The sequence below is a fragment of the Notamacropus eugenii genome, chromosome 3 (genome assembly GCF_028372415.1).
Source record: "Notamacropus eugenii isolate mMacEug1 chromosome 3, mMacEug1.pri_v2, whole genome shotgun sequence".
Classification (NCBI taxonomy): domain Eukaryota; kingdom Metazoa; phylum Chordata; class Mammalia; order Diprotodontia; family Macropodidae; genus Notamacropus; species Notamacropus eugenii.
This window is the reverse complement of record NC_092874.1, coordinates 231823311-231844476: the sequence shown is the minus strand read 5'-3', so window position 1 is coordinate 231844476 and position 21166 is coordinate 231823311. Positions and strand designations below refer to the sequence as shown.

The window sequence follows — 21166 nt, the reverse complement described above, 5'->3', positions numbered from 1 at the left end:
GGAAGGGCCTCTCACCTGCCTGTCTTGGTGCCTCTTCTCTCCCTCCCCTCCAGCTCTCCTCCTGCCAGCTTTCCTGCCTGTTGGCAGTGAGTGAGTGAGAGCTGGAGTCTCCATCACTGGTCACGAAGACTCTCCCCTCCTCCCCTTACACATTCCCCTCCAGTGGCTGTGAGGAGGGGCCAAGCCCAGCCCCCTAAGCTGGGATCTTGTCGCTGGGGTGACTGAAAAAGCTATTCTTAGCCTGGATCTGCATGTGCTGCTGAGGTGGAGCCTGTCCCTACTGGCGGCTCCATTGCTTCTGCCAGGCAGGAGGGGGAGGGATGAACAATCTAGCCCAGGGAGGAGAGAAGTAAGCTCAGCAGTGATTCTGAGGGCCTGCAGTGGACTCCACATGGCCCTATGGTGATTGCTGGGTTCTGCTGGGGATGAGGAGTAGAGGTCACCGTAGGGAATCTTGTAGCCTTATATTAAAAAATAAGAGTGCCGAACACTCAGAGTGGTCGGCTTATTTCTGGTGGTTCCCACAAGAAGCTGAGCTCCCCAACCCCCACTTCCTAGTGCTTCCCGAACACAGCACCCTCAGCTGTAGTTGCTATGCTTACAGCCAGGAGTATCTGGGGATGGTGTTCCCTGGAGACAAGAGGCCAAATATAGCAGAGGGGAAATCCCCCCTTCCTGTTTCCCCTCCCGTTAGGCAGTGCTCTCAGTGTGGGGCTCTTTTGGCAGGCACATCTTGGTGAGAGATAACTGCTGCCTTTCTTTTTCCTCCCTCTCACAGGTTTGAATGGTGATGTGAATGTTAATGGCTTATCTACTGTATCTCACACTACTTCAGGGATTTTGAACTCTGCTCCCCACTCCTCTGGCACTTCCCACCTCCATCACCCCAGCGTGGCCTATGACTGTCTCTGGGACTATCCGCAATATCCACCTGCCAGTACTGGCAGCAACCTTAAAGATCCACCCCTTCTCTCCCAGTTCTCAGGCCACAGACAATATCCACTCAATGGCACCATTGGGGGCAGCCGGCAGGGCTCACCCCCAAGTCAAAACACTAACCTTCGGGCTGGTAACCAAGAGTTCTGGGCCAATGGCACCCAGAGTCCCATGGGACTCAATTTTGACTCACAGGAACTATATGACTCTTTCCCTGATCAGAATTTTGAGGTGATATCCAATGGACCCCCTGGTTTCTTCACTTCACCACCCTCTCCTATGCTGGGCTCCAGTGTCCAGACTTTTGCACCTTCCCAGGATCCTGACCAAGATGAGCACCCTGGTGAGGCAGCTGATAAGGAGCTGGCCCCCATTGTGGCAGAGAATGGCACTGGTTTGGTGGGTAGCCTGGAGCTGGAAGGAGAACAGCCAGGTACGGGGATGGGCTGGGAGGGCCAGGGAGGGGAGGGAGAGAAGCAGGGCTTTGGGGCTGTGGCCTGTTTCTGAGGCAAGAAGAACCCGTCTTTCCCGCTCTGCAGTGGAGGCTGATTTGCATGTTGGTGATCAGCAGAGCCAAGCGGCTGGTGTTCTTGTGGCAGTAGCGGCTGCTCAAGAGTGGGAGGTCGAATTATTTCAAGCTCACGAGGAGCCGGCAGCCTGGGCAGGGCAGGTGGGCAAGCCAGGAACCACCACTCCCTTCCCCTACCCCTCCCACCCTAAGAATCCTTGCAGGTGCCTTCATCAGAAAGCCAAGGAGGGGGTTTGGCATGTGGCACTGAAGAGGGTGAGACAGCGTCCCAGGAGCCCAGGTCATAGGGCCAGCCAGGCAGTCCTCCTGAAGGAGGTGGGCAGCTTGCCTTCCCAGTTTCTGCCAAGCCTCTGTGATCAATTGGCATTCAGGGGAGAGAAAGGAGCAGTCCAGAGCTCAGTGTTATGCTTGTTTGCTTTTCTCCATCCCATCTGTCGTTTTTCACTGGGTATATGTGTACATATGAGGTAACCCCTCCTTCCTACCAGGTCCCCCATTCTCATCATAATAACAACCTGGCTTACCCTTGGCTCTTCCCAGCTGCTAAGTGCCAAAGTGATTCTCTTCAGAACCAAGTTGTTGCTTTCTCTGTCTCTTGTTCCCTCTAGATGAAAAACTCTTCTAAGGACATGAGAGTGGGGTCTGTCTATGACCTCATTCTGCCTTGCCCTAGGTGAAGCTGCTGTGGGGCATCTCTGCTTGCCCAGAGTTAGTGACTTTTTGCTAAAGCTGTTCTGCCTGCTCCAGGTTGAGTGAGCTCATCTAAGCTTCTGACCTGGGCTTCTTTACCTTCTCCTGGACTCTCCTAGAATTGAAGATCTGTGACTATCCCAGCTCAGCCCCTTCTATGGAATCACTGCACCAAGAGGTCTCAGTCCTGGTCCCTGACCCCACAGTGAGCTGCCTGGATGACCCCTCCCATCTTCCAGAACAGCTGGAAGACTCGCCTATCCTTGATGAAGATCCATTGGAGCCCTTTGACTCACTGGCTCCAGGTGGGCTTGGAGGCTTGAGGTGTTGTACAGCCATCTACCTGCTGCTTGGGGAGAAGTGATAGCCTAGGGGAGGCATAAAGAACTTTGAACCTACCAATCTCATGAATATTTCTAAATGATACCACAGTCTGAAATTTACAAATAGAAATATTGGGGTAGATCAAGCTTGAGCTGACTTTGTTTATTTCCCAAGGGACTCTTGTGTGTGAGTTCTCATACTTAATAGAAGGGGAACGTTCTAAACTTGGAGGAAACTAACTGTTCTTTCTCCAGTAAGTCCAGGCTCATTCAGACTTTGTCCAGACCACTCTCTATCCCATTCCCTTGAAGTGAGAGAGCAGCTTATTGGAGTAGAGAGCAGTTCAGTAGTGCTCTTTGGTTGGTGCAGAGCAACTAGCTCCCTGGCCTGCCCCTACCCACACATCCCTGAACATCCAATTAGACGTGTCCTTTCATTTGATGTCAGAGTCTTCATAGCCATGGCAGTTGGGATAGAAGGAGCGATCCCAGGTCCCAAAGGAGCTGTGTTTAAATGTCTTGCCCTTCTCATTCCCTTTTCTACAACAGAGCCAGGGAGTGGTGGGCTGTATGGGATGGATGACTCAGAGCTGGTGGGTGAACAGGACAAACTGCCCCTTGGAGACAGCCCTGACATCTCAGCCATTGATTGCCCCTCCCTCAACAATTCCACCACCTTCAGTCTCTTGGCAGACGACAGCCAAACTTCAGCCTCGATCTTTGCCAACCCCCCCTCACCTCCTGTCCTAGGGGAGTCTGTCTTGCAAGGTGTGTCTGGGAGGTTATTGGGTGGGAGAGTAAAGAGAGGTTAAGGGGAGGATGATGATGTATGGACTGATACAGGCTGTGGGGTAATATTGAGGCTTTGATAAAAGGTAGAAACAGGGCATGAAGACAACTGTGGCTCAGGAGAAGGAATGTGGAACTGTAAGGTTAACAAGGGGGAGAGAGCTTCCAGGGGCCCCAATGGTTCCAGGTTAGATGTTTCTGAGTCAGCAAGTAGCTCATTATGGACCAGGCACTAAGCTAGGCTGTGGCACCCTGGGAACCCACGTGCCCGCAGCCAGACCCTGTCATCCCTCCCATCTGACGGGAGTCCTCTTCTGGCCTTCTGGGTTCTAGATGGCAGTTTTGAACTGAATAATGGGAGTGATCCAGAACAGGAAGAAGTAGAGGTGCGCTCAGCCACTGCCTCTCCGGGCCTGGCCCAGCCAGCCCCCGAACAGCCGTCCCCACAGAACATGGACACAGATGGGAGCAGTGGTCCTGGGTGCCCCCCTGACCTTGGAGACAAGGCTGAGGGAGGAGGTGCTGCTTCTGGCAATGGTAAGTGTTTCAGATCCCACTATCACATTCCATCTGTGGCCCTGACCAGTGTGTTCACAAGGAATAGTCCTTTCTACCCAGCATGGTTGGCTAACTACTCCTACCCCTCCTTTCATCCATGAGGGTACCCTTAGAAATCATCCTCAACTAAAGAAGAGAGTTGAAACCTTTCATTTTTTATATCACAGTCATCTCTCTCTGCCCCAAGTGAGTCTTTCCTCATAACAAAGAAAAACAGGTAACAAAACCAGCCAATACAGCTCACACATCTGACAGCTTGTACAGCCTGTCCCCAGCCTCGTCCCTTCTTCTGGGCTAAGACTGTCCATTTTACAGATGAGGAAAATGAGTCTTAGAGAGGGGAAATGACTTGCCCAAGATCGCACAAGAAGCAGAAAGCTGGGGCTCAAACCCACCATTCCTAACATTGGAGTTCTGTGTTCCTTCTACTTGTCTCACCAGTTTCCTTCCTTTTGGGTGTGTCCACTTTTCCCTTAGGAGATGTCCTGCGGAGACGGATTGCCACTCCAGAGGAGGTTCGATTTCCCCTTCAGCATGGGTAGGTGCTCCAGTCTTTAATTTTCAAAAACCCAAGAGGAGAGGACATTTTCTAAACCTGGGGACTCCAGACCAGATAAGATTGGGGTGAGGTCAAGGCTGGTGTCTACAACATTTTATTTTCTGTCATGAGAGACTAGGTTTCCTGTGCCTTTCCCTGCCCTTCCTCCTTCCTTACCACATGGCAGCCTGTCCTCTGCCCCCATAGCTAGCTCTGCCCAAGGGTCTCCACTGTCTCCTCCCTCAGGCTGGCAGGTAGCCCCAGATCTCTGAGTCATTCCAGCAAGGCTGGGCTGGTGCAGCTTTGGGGGTGACTTGTTACAGAGTTCTGTGGAAGAGCAGGGGAAGGAAAAGAATGAGACTGGAAGGAGGGAGCTGGCTGACCTACCTCGGGTCTAGTAGTGCTGCCTCCCTGGCTACTCTTTGTTCCTTGGGAGTCACCAAGCTTATGCTGTGGTTAGAAGTTTGTTTGGAGGTTGAGGCTCAGCTGGCTACTAGCAGTGGTGCTTCTCAGAATGCAGAGTTCCTAACTAAACCCTATCCCCTGAGTCATTTCCCAGAGTCAGCAGTGAGCTTTCTCTCCTGCCTGACTACGTCAATGCCCTTTTCCCTTTCTCCTTTTTTATCATGCCTCCGATTTCCTTTCTAAATCCCAATTAAGTCTGACCTGTAAGATACCAGGAAGGGAATTTATAGAGCCTGAGTCTCAGCTGGCTGACTGTGCAAGAGGAGATGTAAAGTCCTTTTTGGCTTATGCTGTTGGATCATCTCCTTGTGGGCTGACAGTAGCATGTTCTGCAAATTCCCTTCCATGACCCTTTAGTGATCATGTAGTGGAATAGTGGTATTAGAATCAGGAAGACCCGGGTTCCGAGTCCACTTCTGACACTAGTGTGACTTGAAGTCAGTCATTGAACTTTTCTGAGCCTTAGTTTCCTCATCTGTAAAATGAGTGAGTTAAATTAGATGGTCTCTTGGGCTTTGCCCCCCATTGCCATTAGACAAAGGATCACAAAGAGCTTGCTATTCAGTGCGGGGTGGATAGGGTGGGGGATGTGGTTATAGGGCCATGTGCTTCCTTGCAGATGGCGGAGAGAGGTACGAATCAAGAAGGGCAACCACCGGTGGCAAGGGGAGACATGGTACTACGGCCCCTGTGGAAAAAGGATGAAACAGTTTCCAGAAGTGATTAAGGTAACAGAGGTCACTGGCTACCTTCCAGGGAGGTAGGTCACCTAGATCTGTTATGAGGGAGATTTCCAACCCTTCTGCTCTTATCTCTCCCCCGTGCCACTCCCCGCTCCAAATACACACCACCTCTTAGCCTGCCCTAGGGAATGTGGTAGAGAGCCAGTTACTGGGGACCAGAGGAGGCTTGACATCCTTAGAAATGTCTCATTCTCTTTCCAGTACCTGAGCCGAAATGTAGTACACCACGTCCGCCGGGAGCATTTCAGTTTCAGCCCTCGGATGCCTGTTGGAGATTTCTATGAAGAACGGGACACCCCTGAGGTATAGTTCTTAGTGTATTTAAGTGAACCCACAGCCTTGTTCAGCCAGGCTTGGAGGGCCTGTGGACTTGGGGTGGTGAGATCAAAGGGCCATATCATCAGCAGGAATGTCATACCTGGTCCTTTCCCTCCCTTCAACTCATGACTTCAGTCCAGCTGTTATTCCTACTCCAGGGCTTGAAATGGGTACAGCTCTCAGTGGAGGAGATACCTTCCCGCATCCAGGCCATCACTGGCAAGCGAGGTCGTCCCCGAAACAGTGAGAAGGCCAAAGCCAAGGAAATGCCTAAAGTAAAACGCGGACGTGGGCGGCCGCCCAAAGTGAAAATCACTGAACTTTTGAGTAAGACAGATGGCAGGTTTTTGAAGAGACTCGAAGCTCCAGGTAAGAGCAATCACACACACCCTTCCCCATTGGGGCCAGACCCTTTCGTGAGCACTCCTGAGTTATATCTCAAGGTCATCTGGGGTTCCAAGGTGCTTATGGGGCAGATGTTTCTCTTCTCCCCCTACTTATGATGTGGCTATCAAGTCCCTCACCCTAGCCAGTTTTCTTTCATTATTCTAAATTGTTGCTTTCGGCTGGTCCTGAAAAGGTGCCTTCTTCTTTGCCTCACCTGTACTGGCAACCCACGTGCTGTTAACACTTTTCTGGGCCTCTGACTTACACTTGACCCCACTCGTGTACAGGCCTTCCAAAGAAAACTCATCAAAACTCTTGAAATAGAGAATTTCAATGATACTTTAGTGGTGATAACTGAATTTTTATTAAATGTCTTATGTAAATTTTTAATTTGTGCCTGAGAGAAAACTTTATATCAAAAGCATATCTTCTAAGAGACTGCATGTATGGTTTAGAAGAATTATTGTTTAAGAAAACTGTCTCATCTTTGAGGGGGAAGTTTAGAACTATCAGTGGAGAAAAATCCAGCCAGAGAATCTGACATTGCCCCTTTGGATAGAGGATGGAGCATGACTTCAGTTAGGACTTGAAACCTATCAGGGACACATAAATCTTCAGTGTTTGCCCCAGAGAGAGTAGAGGGCAATGCTTTCCTTGGCTTTGCTTTCCTTTGCCCTTTTTCTCCCACAGGTGGCCCTGCTTTAAAAGCCCATCTTCCTAGGTAGATAGATTCCGGGGCCTAGAGTCGGGAAGACCCAAGTTCAAAATCGACCTCAGACACTTAATAGTTGTATGAACCTGGGCAAGGGTAAAGGCATTTTGCCTTTGTTTGCCTCGTTTTTCTCATCTGTAAAATGGGGATAATACTAGGACCTACTTCCCAGGGTGGTTATGAGAGTCAGATGAAATCATATTTATAAAGTGCTTCGCATAGTAGGTCCTACATAAATGCCTGTTCCCTCTCCCCGTCTTCTTCTTCCTAATAAAATGCCATATAGAACACCAAACTGATTAGTTACAAAGATGGCTCCAGTTGCCTCTGAAGACATCTGAGTCCTCTTCTGCACTTTGGGACTTAGACCACTGTGGCTTCTTGTGAGAGCTCTGGGGACCTATTTTGGTTGTGGAAGAACTTACCCCCAGGAATAAGGCATTGGCCCTGAAGGACCAGTTTTCCCCATCTTAGCTCTTTTTCTTCCTCTGTTTTCTCAGATGCCTCGAGTGATGGAGAAAAGGTCAAGGTGAACAAGATTAAGAAGAAGATAAGAAGGAAGGTATATTTCAGGGGGGAAGGTGTAGGTGGGCCACCCGTTAGACATGCCTCATCCTTTCTTCCTGCCCTTAACCCCCCAGTGCCAGCACTGTCAAGGATGGGGAATAAACAAGCCCCTTTCATTGTTCTGTCACCCATAAAACCCAAGAGTCCTCCAGGGAATTCCTGCTCCGTCCTCTTTTTGTTGATTATTAGTTAGAGCGAAGCCTGTGCAGGTTAATTGTCCAAGTTCCATGCTGGGGAGGGGCCATGTGATTTCCAGGAGGGGGAGTTTGGTCCCATCATTCACTCCCATTGTTCCACGTGTGTTTGGGGTCTGTAGCTCAAGCAGAGATAGCAGAGACTTGACAAGGGACTCACTTTTTTGTGGTTTGCAGGCTAAAAACCAACGAAAACAAGAAGCCAAAAGCTCCAAGCAGAAGGAAATTAAGAAGAAATCCAAGGTATGTGTGAGTCTGTGCAGAGGGAGGTGATAGGAGGCCAGAAGGCCTTCTCTGTCACTGGGAGGATGGGCACTGCCCTCCAGGCCCACCCAGGCTCACCACCTAGCTGTCACCCTTGCCTCCTCACTCTTCTCCCTTCATCCCTGGGCCAAGCCCTGATGGCCATGCCCCCAACCTGGTGCACTAGTTTGTTGGGTAGAGGTTTCTATCCATTGCAGTCCCTCCTTCACTCTGCTTGGTTCCCTGTCATTGCCACAGTTAGATAGAAAATCTTGTATTTGACTTGGAAAGGCCTTCATCACCTGGCCCCTTCCTGCCTTTCTAGCCTTCTTTATATCCTACATGCCCCATACACCCCACAATCCAGCAACATTGCACTTGTTTTCCCGTGTTCTGACTGAGGGTTTCCCCCGGCTCCCTTGGAATGAGCTCGTCTCATCTGTCTTCTGCAGTAACACTGTCCCAGTCTTCTTTATTGTTAATGAGGGACTTCTCTCTGCTGAAGATCTGTAATTCATCATCTGTACACGTGTGTGTAGATGTATATGTGCACATGTGACATACATGAGGTACACACACACAGCTGATGTCTGTGCACACACACGTCCTAGTCTTGTTAGCGTCGTGTCTCCCACGTTAGATGGTGAGCTCCTTGAGGGCAGGGCCTGGGATCTCTGTACCTAGCACAGTGGAGGCACTTTAGCACAGGTGTTCTGACTGATAAATCACAGGCAGCTGAGTCTCTGGGCGTTCTAGGCACCAGCCAGACGTGTCTGGGAATAGCAGAGCTGGGCTGCAATAGCAGCAGCATCTATGTGGATTTTCTTTTTTTCCCTGAATAAATAGGCTGAAAAGGAGAAGATGAAAGCAAAGGCAGATAAACTGAAAGAGAAAGTCAGGAAAGAGAAGGTCAGACCAAAGGAGAAAGAGGAGGCCAAACCGGCCTGCAAAGCAGAGCGGACGTCAGCCCCGCAGCGGCGCCTGGAGGAGCGACAGCGACAGCAGCTGATCCTGGAGGAGATGAAGAAGCCCACGGAGGACATGTGCCTGGCTGACCACCAGGTGACTTAGGGGACTGGGGGTACAGGCAGGGGGAGCCACAGCCCTGGAGACTCAGTGTCTTTTAAAGAAGTTTTTGCTGATATCTTTTGTGTATACACCACTTGCATTTTATAGGATGTTTCTCCTCCCTCCTCATATCTCTTCTTTGGGACTAAGCTTGGTTGTCAGCATTTCAAAGTATTGTGTTTCAGTGGTCTTTGTTGTTTGTTTACATTGTTGTGGTGAATGTCTATGTTGGTTTTTGGCCTTGTTTACTTGTCTTTGTATTTGTTCATATAGATAGGTCTTCCTGTGTGTCTGTTTTCTTCATAGTCTTCACTTCTTGTAGCATGGTCATATTTCATTACATTCATGTTTGGTTAACTGTTCCCCAATCAATGCCCATTTACTTTTTTTCTGGATCTTTGCTACCACAAAAAGTGCTCCTGTAGATATTTTAGTGTAATATGCGGTCTTTTTGTCATCCACCTCCTTGAGATATGTGACTAGCATTGGAGTTTCTGGGTGAAAGGTTATGGGTATTTTAATCAGTTTCTTGGCATAATTTCAGATTAATTTCCAGAATGTTTAGGCCAGCTAGGTTATCCATCTTACCACAATTCCTTATAGAGACATTAAAAAGCATGTGTGTATGCACCCACACACACATAGCTTGAAAATCACTACCCAGCATGACTATATACATATACAAAGAGGGCCAAGAAAAGTAGGATTGTATGCAAAGGAGTGAAACTTTCCTGGCTATCTCTGTCTAACTTAACGTAGTAGGACCAACATTGCCCTGCTTTACGTCCCCTCCAGAGCTTATCCTCTCCTGTGTACTTCTTTCAGATGTGTCAGTGACACTTCTCTTTTCCCTTCACTATCACTCTCTAACTCTTCTGTTTCCCTATCCCACAAGAAAAGCCTTCCCTTGTAACAAGGAAATATAGTCAAACAAAACAAACATGTTGTTTTGGTCATGTCTGAAAGTGGATGTGGCGGTGTTCTGGGTGAAGGGCAGTTGGAAGGAATCTCCTTCTCCTGGCTTTTTTCTTCCCAGTCTCTGACAGAGGGGGTCTGTGCCCTTTGCCTTCCTTCTCCCTTCCACAGCCCCTGCCTGACTTCTCAAGAATTCCTGGTCTGGTGTTACCCAGCAGTGCTTTCTCACACTGCCTGACTATTGTGGAGTTCCTGCACAGCTTTGGCAAAGTGCTGGGCTTGGATCCAGCGAAGGATGTGCCCAGCTTGGGAACTCTGCAGGAGGGGCTGCTGTGCCAGGGCGAGGCCTTGGGCGAGGTGCAGGACCTGTTGGTGAGGCTGCTTCAGGCTGCTCTCTATGACCCTGGCCTGCCTGCCTACTGCCAGGTGAGGGCCTGTCATGTCAGGATGGAAGGATTGAGAGCTAGGATGGCTGATTTCTCCCTTCGTCTTCACATCTCTCCTCATCCCATTTCCTTTTCTCCAGTCGCTGAAGATCCTGGGAGAAAAGGTATCTGAGATCTCACTGACAAGGGACAACGTGTCAGAGATCCTTCGCTGTTTCCTCATGGCCTATGGGGCAGAACCAGCAGTCTGCGACAACCTTCGCACCAAACCTTTCCAAGCTCAGACTCCCCAACAAAAGGCTTCAGTGCTGGCTTTCCTCATCCATGAACTCAATGGCTCCAACCTCATCATTAAGTAAGGAATCTTGGTCTGACCTTGGTTTCAGAAGGTAGAAACTTCTGGGCCCAGTCAGCCGTAGGCCAGGTCAGAACAGATGAGCCCATCAGGGGCTGTCATCTGCCTGAGGGCTTGGAGGGGTTGTGGGCCATCTTAGTGAAATGAGATCTCCACATCCTTCCCCAAGAGGAAACACCTCCACGGTTTCTTGTTTCCCAGTCTCTGTCTTAAGTGAATAACAGGATTCTATTTGTCTGACTTAGGGATGGATAGAGACCCCTTCCCAGCCTTGCTCTCTTCCTTCCCATGAGCCCTTCCTCAGACCTCATCTCTGTTCCCATACAGTGAGATTGATAAGACCCTTGAGAACATGTCCAGCTACAGGAGGAACAAATGGGTTGTTGAAGGCCGGCTTCGGAGGTAGGCGTAGGGCAGGTGGTGGGCCTTGGGGAAGGTCTTGTGGCTTCCCGGAGCCCTGGTACTCTCCACCATGGGGCTGAGTTGGTTTGAGGAGGGGGGCTGCATCTTCCGCTCAGGCTGCTCGGGTCGGTTTTCTTTATTACTCTTTCCCTTCTCCTTTCTGCACCCCAACTCCTACTCCCAGACTGAAAATGACTCTGGCTAAGCGAACCGGGCGGTCTGAGGCAGAACTTCTGGGCTCGGAGGAGAGCGTAGGCCGGAGACGAAGCTCCCGGATCCCAGAGGAGACGAGTGGGATGGAAGAAGAGGAAGAAGAGGCTGCAGTAGCGTTAGCCTCCCACAGTCGGCGGGGTCGCCGAGATGAGGAGGTGCCATTCTGGAGTGGGGCAGTGGGATGAGGGACGTAGGGAGCATTCTGTGAGTGCCTCACTTCTCAACTCACTCTTGACCATCATATTTATCTCTATCTCTTCTCTAGGGTGATGCCCAAGCATTCAGCATTCCTGAACTGGAACGACAGATAGAAAAACTCACCAAGGTAATGGCATCCTATACCCCAAATTCCCAGATTGGGTGAAAGTGTTGAGGTAGCCCTGTGTACAACTGACTATAGCTTTGGGTTCATCTTTCTCCAGCGCCAGCTGTTTTTCCGCAAGAAGTTACTCCACTCATCCCAGATGCTGCGGGCAGTTTCTCTGGGCCAGGATCGTTATAGGCGGCGATACTGGGTACTGCCATACTTGTCTGGAATCTTTGTGGAAGGGGCTGAGGAAGCCACAGGTTGGTGTTCCCATTATTCCCATAATTGGTCTCTGGGCTGGGGATCTGGGCTGGGGGTCTGGGCTGTGAGCATCCTTTCCCATTTTAAAGGGGGTGTGTATGTGGGTGCACCTCTCGAAACTATTGTAACTGTCAAAACTTTGAGGAAGAATGGAGAGAAGGGTCTGGAACATGAGGATTAAGTGGAGGGGGAGGTGTTAATTTGTATTTTGAACCTCTCATTTCTCTCCGCAGCCTCAGAGGATGTGATAAAACAGGAAGCTGACTCCCCAAAGAGGGTAGCTCCTCCAGCCCCCTCCACACCTTCTTTCTCGGGAATGAAGAGGGAATTGGCTGAAGGAAATGTCCAGACTTGGTCACCTTGTGCTCGGGCCAGGGGTAGGCCCAGAAAGGCCAAGCCTGTGCCTGAGCAGCCCGAGATTCCCGTATCACCTGTGGCAAAGGAGGAGCATGAGTTTGCTCAGTCCCAGGAGCAGGCCCAAGCCCAGGTCCAGGAGCAGGCCAAAGAGCAGGCCTTCAGTGGGCTTCTAGAGCCAGAGGACTCCCTTATGTCCTTGGGCCAGAGCCAGCATGACCTCAGCCAGTCAGCGTTCCTCTCATGGCTGAGTCAAACTCAGAGTCATCGATCCTTGCTGAGTAGCTCTGTCCTCACACCTGACAGCAGCCCTGGCAAGCTAGAGCCTGGACCCCCAATGTATCCTGAGGAACCTGAGCCTAGCCAGCCTGATCCCCCCAATCCCCAGGGCCCTTGGTTCAACCTGCTCCCTCGGACACCCTGTGATGCTGCTCCCTCAACATCCCCTTGTGCCTCAGAGGATGGTCCCACCCCTGATCCACCAACACCACCTGCTTCCTCTCAGCCAGTAAGAACCACAGCTTAGCCTCTTTCCTCCATCCCCCCTACCCCCATCCGCAGGAGGCTGGAGGGAGGGGAAGAGTAGATCCACAAGTAGGTGGGTAGATGGGTGTTTCAGCTTAGGACTAGACCTCTCACCTTCCCTCACCCTCCCTTTTCTTCCTCCTTCTCTCTTTCCCTTTCTCTCCCTCCCTCCTCTCCTCCACTTTATCCCTTGTACTCTGACCTCCAAAATTTCTCCTAACAGATGAATGGACCCAGTGCTGCCAAACCTTGTTCCCCAAAGCCACTCTCCTCCACCCCCTTGTCTATCTCAGCTCCTAAGCTATGTGCCCCTGGGAAGGGGCCCCAAAGCCCAGTAGGGCTCGGGCAGCCCAAACGGAGGGGTCGACCCCCTAGCAAGTTCTTCAAGCAGATGGAACAACGTTACCTGACTCAGCTGACAGCGCAGCCCGTGCCTCCAGGTAAGCATCGTAATGAGGAAGCCAGTCAGATGTGTGTGCCCTCTATCAGCCAGTGCCCTCATGCTCTTGGCTCTCTGCAGAAATGTGCACGGGCTGGTGGTGGATCCGGGATCCAGAGGAGCTGGAGGCCACCCTGAGGGCTCTCCACCCCCGGGGCATCCGGGAGAAGGCTCTGCACAAGCACCTCAGCAAGCACAGGGACTTCCTGAGGGAGGTCTGCCTGAGGCCCCCGACAGGTGAGTGCAGCTGGAAAGCCCCAGAATCTCCCTGCCAGGGCTCCCCAGGGTCAGCAGTCATCAGAGGCAAAATTAAGGATGATTGTTGACCTGCACTCTCCTTTTAGACCCCATTCTCAAGCCAACCCGGCTGCCCTCCATGTCTCAGAAAGAGCTCACGTGCTGGGCCCCGGTAGAGCGGACCTATGAGGCAGACCTAGCGATGCTGCAGCGCGTGGAGGAGCTAGAACAGCGGGTACTACTGGCCGATCTGCAGATCCGGGTATAATGGGGAGCCTTGGACCTTTGTGGGGGGAGGGGGAAGAAGCTAAGCAGGGATTTCCCTCCTTAATAATGAGGAAATTCATCCTCAGCCTTCCCTCACCTCTCAGGGAATTGTGAAGATGAAATCAGATGAAATCTGAAGGACTGATTCTGACTGTCAAGGTCTGAAGTGTCCATCTCTTCCAGGAGAGCCCTTACTTTCTCTTACCTGTAACCCACTTTCTCTCCCTCCTCAGGGCTGGATGTGTCCCAGCCCGGATTCTGCCAGAGAGGACCTGGCCTACTGTGAGCACGTGCCAGACCTACTCGAGGACATCACTGCACGAGGCCGGGGGCGAGAGGGACTGGCACCTCAACGGGAGGACACCAACCCCCTAGATTTGGCTGTCCTTCGACTTGCAGCACTAGAGCAGAATGTGGAGCGAAGGTACCTTCGAGAGCCCCTTTGGCCACCTCATGAAGTTGTGCTGGAGAAGGCACTGCTGAGCCCTCCGGACTCCACTGCCCTGGGGACCACAGAGATGTGAGTGATACTGTTACGTTGAAGGAAGAAAGTTTGGGGAGCTGCCTCTCCCAGTGTACCCTGTTTTTCCTTGTGGGGAATAAAACTTCCTGTTCCTCTCCCTCTTCCCTCCACAAAAATCAAATGACTCTTGCCCTTTGCTCTGGGGAGGAGGGAAGTCAGGAGCTCTCTTCCACCAAAGGTCATTTCCCCATTTCCCCCACTCTTCACTCAGAGCATATGAGATCACTCCTCGGATCCGGACCTGGAGGCAGACCCTAGAGCGGTGCAGGAGTGCTGCCCAGGTGTGTCTCTGCCTGGATCAACTGGAGAGATCTATTGCTTGGGAGAAGTCTGTCAACAAAGTGGTGAGATGCTAGAAGAAAGGCCTGGGGAGACTGGGGCTGAGAGGCGGGCGTAAGGAAGAGCAGCAGGCAGAGGCACGGGCTCACCATCTCCCTGTGGCACTCCTCAGACATGCCTGGTGTGCCGGAAGGGTGATAATGATGAATTCTTGCTGCTCTGTGATGGCTGTGACCGTGGCTGCCACATTTATTGCCACCGACCCAAGATGGACACTGTTCCTGAAGGGGACTGGTTTTGTGCTGTCTGTATGGCCCAGGTGAGGCCCTCTGTCCTTTCCCTCCCTCCATCTCAAACAGAACCTAAAGGATGTGCTGCTCCTCACAAGGGAGTGCTGTTGCTCACACCTTCCATCTTGTAAGTACACAGCATTTTCAAAGGAAAAGGAGTCAGATGGGTTTGGGTCCTGCTAGGGACCTTTAAGGCAAAGGAAAATCATTTAACTTCTTACATATCTTAGTTTTCCTCATTTTCAGTGAATGGCTTTTTAACCTACCTTACTCATTTGGCTAGTTAGGTAAATAAATTATGTTGAATTGAAACTGCTTTGAAAAATTAAAACTTAATAGAGGAATTGTGATTAATGATAAGATGGAACTAGAAACCAAAAATAATAAGAATGGTGCTCCCCTTTCCCTTGTCAGCAGGCAGAAGGAGAATTCCCTCAGAAGCCGGGCTTTCCAAAACGGGGCCAGAAGCGGAAAGGTGGACCACTGGGTTTCTCTGAGCTGGAGAGCCGGCGACAACGACGTCCTCGGGCTGTGTCCCGGGGCCAGGATGGGACAGCTGTGTCTAGATACTCTGGGGAAGGGCTATCCTCCTCCAAACGCCGCCGCCTTTCCATGAGGCACCACCATAGTGACCTGACTTTTTGCGAGTAAGTGAACCTGGGTGATAGTGGTGGGGTGGAGTAGAAGGAAGTGGAGATAGGGCATTTGAGGCCTGCTCTTGTTGGAGGGTTGAGGTCAGGGGTGGGGGAACCTGTGGCCTCGGGGCTACAGGTTCTCCACCCCAGTCTAGGTTGTTGGGCTCCACCTTCCAGTGTGCTTGCATATCTCGGGCTATAGGATCATCTTGATGGAGATGGAGTCTCATGATTCAGCATGGCCCTTCTTAGAACCCGTGAATCCTCGAGTGGTTAGTGGCTACAGGCGCATCATCAAAAACCCCATGGACTTCTCCACCATGAGGGAACGTCTTCTGCGGGGCGGGTGAGTGGCCCTTTCCTGTCCTCAAGTTTTTCCATTTTTTTCTTTTTTCCATTCCATTACCTCTGACATTGTCTCCATCGCCACTCAGGTATTCTAACTCTGAGGAGTTTGCTGCTGATGCCCTTTTGGTCTTTGACAACTGCCAGACCTTCAATGAGGATGATTCCGAGGTGGGCAAGGCCGGGCACATCATGCGCCGCTTCTTTGAGAGCCGATGGGAGGAGTTTTATCAGGGAAAACAGGCCAATCTGTGAGGCGAGGTGGGAGGATAGGGGCAGGACACTACGTGCCTACTCCTCCCATTACCCCCACCTCCAAAACCCTGCCATTCTCACCTGCTGATGCTGCCTGGGGTCTACACTCAAGAATCAGACATGCCCCTGATCTTGGACTCCACCTTTGGGTAGCTTCCTGTACCCTCATTCCCCAACTTCCCCCCTTTTCCTCTTCCGCTCCCCCTCAGATAAAGGGGTAGGGAAGGGGGTCTTCCTGGACTGAAAGCCAAAAAGAGAAAGAGAATTTTTTCCTTTCTGTTTTATTTTCTAATTAAAAAAGGGAAGGTAGAAACACCTCCCTTGCCCTTTCCCACCTTTCCTGCCCCAGCACTTTGGGGCTATTTGATGATAGCAATAGTTCTAGTGAATGTGTGAAACCAAGAAAACACTCTGTACTGTGTGAGGACCCGTAGTAGCGGCGGCCAGTAAAGTGGACTTAACTCCCAAGTGTGTCAAGCCGGATGCGGGGCCCTGGACATGCTGCTTCCACGTCCAGTCCTTCCCCCAGTCCTTTGCCCACTTCTCCAACACTTTTTCTTCAATTCCTGCCTTCCTTCCCTCATCCAATAATATAAAATTATTGTGTACGGGTTCCTCCCCTTCTTTTCCCCAAATCCTTTAAAAAAAAAAAAAATCTTTCAGAGGTTTTTTTCTCCTTAGCCCAGCCTCACCTGTACCAGTGGATGCTTCTCTGTCCTCACCTCCAAATCTCCAGCCTTCTCTGGGGCTAGCTAGCTGTGGGGGGAGGGTGGGGAAGTGTCTGGCTCCATCAGCCCCATTTTTCTCCCCCACCTCCCCTAAACCCAATCCTCCCTCTTGGGAGCTCCTCAGGGACAATTACTGCTGAGTTTGGCCAGGATAGCTTTGGGCCCATTCCTTCCTGCCCAGAAGATGGATTGACTGGCCTCCCCTCCTTGTGTGTCGCTGCATTGTTTGTGTTTTATCCTTTTCCTCTTCACTGCTTTGGAAATATACAAGCAAGTTTGACCCAGTGGGCACTTTTTCTATGCCCCAGTTCTGATGTCTCTGATTCCTCCTTCCCACTCCAGGGCACCTGTTTAGGTTTCAGACTGCAGTTCTTTTCCAGGATCTCTGATCCTATTAACTTTGTCTCTTGCCACTGTGCACAGGAAGGACCTAAAGCCTTCTGTCCCTCCTCCTTAGCCCTGGGTGGGTTAGCAGGAAAGCAGGATGGTTGAGGGGCAGGTTGTGCGTACACTGCTGTCCCTGACATGTGATCCCACTGTATAAGAGGAAAGCTGCCATCTGCCCCAGCCATAACCATGGGATCCTGGCCCTCTGCTCCCCTGCCCAGCCTTGGCTCCTCCCATCAGAGATTACGGGTACTTGCACTGGGGAGGAGGCCCTGGGCTCAAGCAGAGAGCCAAGACACCCAGATCCCCCAAGGATCTTTGCTACTGGTAGGGAGGAGCCAGTTGAGGTAGAGCCATAATCCTGGTTTTGCCACCAGCTGCACTGAATAACCACTGAGGGACATTGAGGGAGAATGAGCCTGCCTTCTCCCTGCCCTTGTGCTTCTCTCCTTTTCCATCTCATTTCTCAAGTCGCCTTTTCTGTCAGATAAACCTCAGAAATTATTTTGAGATTTTTTTTATTTTAAATAAGAGGTGAATTGAAGACTATTTGAATTGACTATATTATGCATAAATATTTATATTTTATCTAAACTGCGCTGTAACAAACTTTGTGTTAAATGTTTGGAATTATAGATGAGGGCTCTTCGCTGCCCTCAGCCACACACCTCATCCCCCTCACAGGGTAATGTTTTTCCTGATAAAAAAGCCCCTGAATTAATTTTGAACTTACTGGGAGAGGGGATTGGGGGGAAAAGAATTGATGGTCTGGAATTTCATGTGTTCCACTTAGTGTTCTCTTCCCTCCACCTGAATCCCCAAGGATCAGGCACTCTGAGGTGGTAGGCTGGCTTGAAATTTGGGGGGGGGGCCTGTTTGGTTGGGGGTAAAGTGGTCAACTTCCCACTTTTCCTTCTACCTTCATTCTTAATTTCAAAGTATTTGGGGGTATTAAAAATCAGCTTCGTCCCCACCCTCAAAAAAAAATCCTTTCCCATCTTCTACCACATCAGTCCAATGGGAAGAAACCACATCATCAACAAAAGTTGTTCCCATGTTCCTTTTGTGGCAAAAAGGGACTTTTATATAACCAAATGTGGTGTTTTAGTGACTTTTTGATAATGTACAGTTTTTTTGTGAATTTAAATTTATTTCTTTCTATATTTTTAGGACCAATCTCATTTTTAATAAGGTTGAAAAGGAAAAAAAAAAGTCTAGAAAACTCCTGTTGTTGCCATGTGATGTTCCACAAGTGCAGCTGTAGAAAAAGTGCTTGTCAGTTGAATAAAAACCACATTTGATAGAGACTCTGTGGTGCTGTCTGTTCTGAGCCCGGTTCTGGGGGAGGGTGATTGGGGAATCTCAAGTCTTACAAAACGGTTGAGAATGATGGCTACCTGATTGCCTTCCCTTTGTGAACTTTAATTCAGTCCAGGCACTGCCCTTCCACGCTCCTGTTGTGAAGATGTATCCTGGGCAAAACAGCCTACCACCGACCTACCTCCCCTGATCAGGACGCCAGGGCTGGTTTTTCATCATTTTATTTAAAAACAGAATTTGAAATGAAACAATTGGAGCTCCACAAGATTGCAGGGAAGAGGGTACATTGGAAAATTTAGGAGATAGATAAAACAGGGATAATAAGCTGGAGTGCTTTCAGCATAGAAGCAGGCAGAATACAAAACTAGAAACTCTGAATAAACAAAATCAAAAGAAAAAAAACGTTAAAAAACCTGTACAAAATGTTTCTAAATATAAATTAAAACTTATTTCAGGTCTACAATGGGTATATATGAGATGGGGATTGGTTCGGGGTGCATGGAATTAGCATAAAGATGGTCCCCTGTTGGCATTTCCTTCAGGACCTCAGATTAAACTCAACTCACACAGTTGGATACCAACTTCTCTTCCCCTCAGTCCAGCTTGAAAATAGGAGAGGTAAGTGCCCCAGGATGAATAAGAGAGGTCTCTGGAATAAGGCTGTTTTTAAATCCCAACAGGGGAATAAGGAAAATGAGATGATAAAGCCCCTGTGCCTGTGTTGGTTGTCAGATGGGGAGGGAATCACTACTGCTGCAGCCTTTACACTTGCTCCCTTTCTGAAGCTTGGACCAGATGGAGTTAAGCCACTGGTCAGGAGGGAGTTGTCACGTGGTCTTTTAAGACCCACCAGCTCCGCTTCGACTTCAGTGTTCATTGGAGAGAAGGTACCAACGCTACAGACTCGGCCCTATTCCGATTCTACAGAAAGTAGCAGCAACTAAATTTTATTTAGTTACAAACCCTTACTACCCAGATCACCCATTCTCCTCACGCCCAAACCTGAAATAGGTGAAGGGATAGAGTAGGGGCTTAAGCAGGTGGCTGTGCCCTTGTTCTGAATGATGAACTGTGAGATTTGTGAGGTAGATGTGTAACAAGGAGAAAGAACATTGCTGGGCGTGTAGTGGGAAGTGAGGAGATGGTCAGAACAGGCATGGAGGCTGGGAGAGCTGAGAGCCCTGCCATCAACACGTTAGCCATACGTAGGACTCCCTTGGTAGGGGTAGGGGCAGTACAGAAGGATGGCACTCCCAAGGGCTGGTGAGGAAAGCCCCTGCTAGGGCTTAAGAGGAGAGAGGTGGGAGTGGAGAATATTTCAGGGGAGTAGACAGGGAGAGCCACAACTTGAAAGGGAACTAGAGTGGGAAGTGGGAAAGCTGAGGAAGAGGAAAAAGTGAATGGATCAAGGGGTGTCAAGGCACAAAGAATCTAAGCCTCCCCCTGCTTGGCTGGCTGCTTCACCACTCCTAGGCCCATGGATACCAGGGGGGAGGAGACGATAGCCATTCACCTGTTTATTGCTCAAAGCTGTGGGGGTGGGAGGTAAGTGCAGCCTGGGTAGCTAAGGTGCGATGCCACCTCCCCCCAGCAGGTGGGGCACATGGCAAAGGGCAGGCCGGGTCCCCTTCCCAGAATAGTTGCAGCTGGCCTGGTTCCTCCCAGCTGCTCTCCTCTCACATCCTTAACGGCTGTGCCCAGCTCTGACTCAGTCCTTGAGAGGCGCCCTTCCTTCTACCCTAGACTGCAGAGCAGCAGGTGACCTCAGGGATGGGAAGGTGGAGACCGGAAGCACCAGCTTTTAGCACCAAAGGGAGGAAGCCCATTTGTTAGCAATGGGAGAAGTGCCGGGATTGCCTGCCTCCCTTCTGAGTCTCCTCTCCTCACTCAGCCTACAGTCGATAGGCCTCTATCCCTAATGTACAGCTTCTCTTCAAGAATCTGGGAACAGGAGGTTAGACTCGGACCTGCTTAACTTTCTTTGGTTAAACAAAACAAAATCTTAAAAGGAAATATTATGCTTCTCTCCCCATACATGACACCCCTTCCCTCAGATCAGGTCTGAACAGCCATGTGGTCTCTGTATGGTCCCCAGGGTCAGGGCTGCTGTGATCCGGGCCCTAAGGGAAGCAATGCTGAATCAGGTCTGGGTCTCTAAAACCCAGGAAAGGATGTCCGGTTCAGTGACGTTCCTATTTGGCTTTCTTTAAAAAAAAAATGTGCATGCACGCATGCACAAAAAGATACAGAAAAAACCATTTTAAACACCAACAGCATCTCTGTAATCACAGAGAAGGCATACTCTCCAAAGGGAGAGGAGGTGAGATTGTGTAGACACCCTCCATTATCTCTCAGCCACAGCCCCTGACAGGAGCAGCCTGGAGCTGGTCCCTCTCCTTCAGTGTGTGGCTTAGGGGTGAGGGGAAGGATTTCCCTCCCCTCACCCATTTCTCAGCTCCAGTCACCCTTTATCACAACTGATCACATAAAAAAAAAAATTTGTGCCTCCCCCACCCTCCAAATATCCCGAGTAACAACTCAAAAGCATGAAATTAAATCATCACCATCACCTGCCACCAAAATATTTAAAGTCAATGGTCAGTCTAAATCCTCTGGATCCCAAACTCCTCTCCCAGAACACCCTCCAAAGGAACCCATAAGAACGAGATTTCACAAGGGCAAG

The 21166-nt window shown here is 50.2% G+C and overlaps 1 protein-coding gene across 8 annotated transcripts in view; it reads left to right on the top strand.

The window, feature by feature from the left end:
- BAZ2A (bromodomain adjacent to zinc finger domain 2A) overlaps positions 1 to 18470 on the top strand; it is a 34618-nt gene extending 16148 nt beyond the window's left edge. For 5 of the 8 annotated variants that reach the window (XM_072655060.1, XM_072655066.1, XM_072655058.1 and 2 more), the window contains 27 exons: positions 779 to 1369; positions 2275 to 2460; positions 3028 to 3246; positions 3601 to 3804; positions 4303 to 4363; positions 5448 to 5556; positions 5773 to 5874; positions 6048 to 6258; positions 7489 to 7550; positions 7927 to 7992; positions 8839 to 9054; positions 10147 to 10401; positions 10502 to 10716; positions 11044 to 11118; positions 11303 to 11486; positions 11597 to 11656; positions 11754 to 11898; positions 12133 to 12761; positions 13002 to 13218; positions 13299 to 13454; positions 13562 to 13716; positions 13955 to 14241; positions 14456 to 14588; positions 14696 to 14842; positions 15228 to 15460; positions 15651 to 15794; positions 15883 to 17757. In XM_072655060.1, the coding sequence (XP_072511161.1) occupies positions 779 to 1369; positions 2275 to 2460; positions 3028 to 3246; positions 3601 to 3804; positions 4303 to 4363; positions 5448 to 5556; positions 5773 to 5874; positions 6048 to 6258; positions 7489 to 7550; positions 7927 to 7992; positions 8839 to 9054; positions 10147 to 10401; positions 10502 to 10716; positions 11044 to 11118; positions 11303 to 11486; positions 11597 to 11656; positions 11754 to 11898; positions 12133 to 12761; positions 13002 to 13218; positions 13299 to 13454; positions 13562 to 13716; positions 13955 to 14241; positions 14456 to 14588; positions 14696 to 14842; positions 15228 to 15460; positions 15651 to 15794; positions 15883 to 16048 (5228 nt within the window). In that variant the 3' untranslated portion in view covers positions 16049 to 17757. Of the gene's footprint in view, positions 1 to 778; positions 1370 to 2274; positions 2461 to 3027; positions 3247 to 3600; positions 3805 to 4302; positions 4364 to 5447; positions 5557 to 5772; positions 5875 to 6047; positions 6259 to 7488; positions 7551 to 7926; positions 7993 to 8838; positions 9055 to 10146; positions 10402 to 10501; positions 10717 to 11043; positions 11119 to 11302; positions 11487 to 11596; positions 11657 to 11753; positions 11899 to 12132; positions 12762 to 13001; positions 13219 to 13298; positions 13455 to 13561; positions 13717 to 13954; positions 14242 to 14455; positions 14589 to 14695; positions 14843 to 15227; positions 15461 to 15650; positions 15795 to 15882; positions 17758 to 18333 lie in introns of those variants that run through there. The other 3 variants (XM_072655064.1, XM_072655063.1, XM_072655061.1) reach the window with 3 other exon arrangements.
- The last annotated feature ends 2696 nt before the right edge of the window (positions 18471 to 21166 follow it).